The sequence below is a fragment of the Bipolaris sorokiniana genome (assembly GCF_000338995.1).
Source record: "Bipolaris sorokiniana ND90Pr unplaced genomic scaffold COCSAscaffold_6, whole genome shotgun sequence".
Taxonomy (NCBI): Eukaryota; Fungi; Ascomycota; class Dothideomycetes; order Pleosporales; family Pleosporaceae; genus Bipolaris; species Bipolaris sorokiniana.
Window position 1 is genome coordinate 1,796,808 of NW_006911900.1, and position 2,770 is coordinate 1,799,577.

Below are 2,770 nucleotides of genomic sequence, written 5' to 3' on the forward strand. Positions count from 1 at the left end.
ATCTCTTTTCGTAGGGCGTAGTGTTACACGGGGTAAGGGTCTATACTTCTCTATCCTGGTCCGCACTAAGGCAGGTGAGTATTACGTTAGTGTTCCGTGAGGCTTGTCTGGCGATGCAGTGGAGTTGGCGTGCTTAAGGAGGGTTTGACAAGACTAATCTATTTGATAGACTAACTTGTGACAATCTTGTTAAGTAAAGATACTAGTAAGAAAGTACAATTTGAGTTGACCACAACGAATGTAATAATGAAATCCAACCCATTCTTATATCCGTTGCCTTTGGTCCTGCCATCCCTTACTTCCCTGCCATCCCTGGGATGGTTGTGATGTTGGGGATGGCTGCCATCCCAAGGCGTCCTGCCATCCCTCGGATGGTTGCCCTTGGCGGGATGGCACATCACGTGACCTAGCCCCGCGATGATCATTACCTTCTGACGTGGACGTCCATAGGCCTTCAGCCATCTCGTCATTTGTCAAGGAGAGGATCCTTCTTGTTACTTGTAACACGTAGGTAGTCTATTTTTCTCTTAGAATTGTACTATCCTTTCGTATTTAGACGTAAAAGATTATTCTTTCTTTAACGTTTTATATTTCTTCTCGCTAACTAGTTTAGCTTTGGATATATCTTTAGACGTAGTTAAAGTTAGTTTATCTAATCTACTAATAACTTCTGTATCGTCTAGATAGTATATAATATCTAGTTAGGTAATAACGTTCTATAACTCATCGCTATCTAATTTTAATTTCTAGTGTAGGACGTTAAGCTGTCGTTTAACTTTATTCTTACTCTAATAGTTACGTACTATATAGTCTTCTTTACTATAGTTATGCGTAGTAATTAATCTTTTTCTTATTATTCTTATCCTTTTTGTAATGGGGTTTACTAGGTTCTTTTCCCTTATTTAGATTATTAAGGTGTATAGGTTCGTACCTATTAGTTATATATACGCTAGGTATTCTTAGCTAATAGCTTCTCTATCGTCTCTAGTTAGACTATAAACGCTAGTAGTGCTGTTATCGTAGCTAGTCGTTCTTATTATCGTAGTTTCGCGTTCTCTAATTAAATAGTTATTTTTCTAATGCGAGCTTATAGAGTTTATTATTAAGCCTAATAGCTTCTTTTATAAGTTTATTAAGATTAGTAATATTAGTTCTACTTCTTATAAGTTCTCTACGCACTGTAGGTTTTAGGCCCTAGCGATACATACGCATAAGAGCGTTATTATTCTACTTAATATACGTAGTATACTGCTAAAATTAAGTAGTATAATTAGTAGCAGACCTAGTTTAGCATAAGGTCTGGATTTTCTATTCCGCGATTAGAGATTCCTTAAAAAGTAAGAAGTTTTGTCGCATCTTGGCCTTAAAAGCCTCCTAGTCTTCGACTAGGGTAGTATTATTAGCATTAACGATAGATTTATCTATATAATGTTTAATAATAGGATTAGACTATTTTTCTACGTTATCTTGGTAGTAATTAGTAGCTAAGACAATCTTATTATTATATTTAATCTTGTCTCCAGCTAAGTAGAAGTAATAGTTAACTTAGAGAAGCTAAGCTTTAAGCTTATTACAATCGCTATAGTAAAGGTTAGGCTTATAGGCGTTAATCGCAGTTCCTCTAGTCTAGAAAGTAGTTAGAGTGTTCATTACAGTATCGCTTATCGTAAGGGTATTTAAAGTGTTAAGAGTATAGCTTAAGTAGAAGTAATATTAGACTTCTAGTGTTAAGCTTCTTGTTAGTTAGTTTTCGCAGATAGAGAGACAGTGTCCGCTAGATAGTAACTTAGGCAAGTATAATATTATATTATACTTATACTTATAACTTAAGTTAAACATATTAAGCTATAAGGGCTTAATGCCTAATACTATATACTAGAGCTTTATATAACATACTCAGTTGCTTAGTAGTACTAAGATATACTAATTACTAAGTATCTTATAGACGATATGCGGAGTGCTTAGTTACTTAGTAGTGCTAAGACATACTAATTACTAAGTATCTTACATATTACGTGATGCGCTAGTCCTAAATAAGTATCTCTATTTCTTACTGCGGATTCGCTGTCTTATAGATTACTCGTTAAATAAATGTAACAGCGAAATGTCCTCTACATTCTAAGGCTGATCGTAACACTCTTATCTATTACTCCAACGCCAAGAGAAGTACTAGGTAGCTTAGTAAGCCTATCCTTTAATAAGCTCCATACGTTTTCTATAGGATTTAAATCAGGACTATAAGGTAGATATAGAAATAGCTTAATGTGGTTTCTGTTATGGGCGGAGAGGCCTAGCGAACGAGTATGCTTCTACCTATCGTACAGAAGCTAAAAGATAAGAAAAAGAGAAGATAACTAAGTACAGACTTCTCTTATACCTGCTCGCTTCTGATCACGTGTCCGTACAGAAGGTATATCACGTGGTCGAAGATCACGTGATCCTCTTCAGTAGAGATCACGGGCGCAGCCCTTTACAATACTCCCCTCCTCCACTCGTACGGACATGTTTGCGTTTGTTTGTTTTCCTAGGAGCACGCGGCTGCCTAACTTGCGGTGGAGCAGCGGCGTTTGTTTGCTCTAGTGAAGGAGGATTTCCACGAGAGCAAACGCTCCCTCCGTACGATATGTAGAGCTGCCGTCTCTCTCCTTCAGCTTTTTCTTCCTTTGTGTTAAATCAATTTGACTCCACTACTACACAGATTTCTTCTTTTCTTTCTGACCACACTCGTACGATGCCGCCGAAAGCGCAACCACCCCCTCGCGGTGTTTGG

The 2,770-nt window shown here is 37.3% G+C and overlaps 1 protein-coding gene across 1 annotated transcript; it reads left to right on the top strand.

The window, feature by feature from the left end:
- Positions 1-35: 35 nt before the first annotated feature.
- On the top strand, positions 36-410 carry COCSADRAFT_88488 (uncharacterized protein; the record flags this gene model as incomplete). Its single annotated transcript, XM_007701517.1, has 2 exons — positions 36-96; positions 226-410. Coding segments are annotated over 2 exons (246 nt in total), but the record flags the coding sequence as incomplete, so codon positions are not given.
- Between the last annotated feature and the right edge of the window lie 2,360 nt (positions 411-2,770).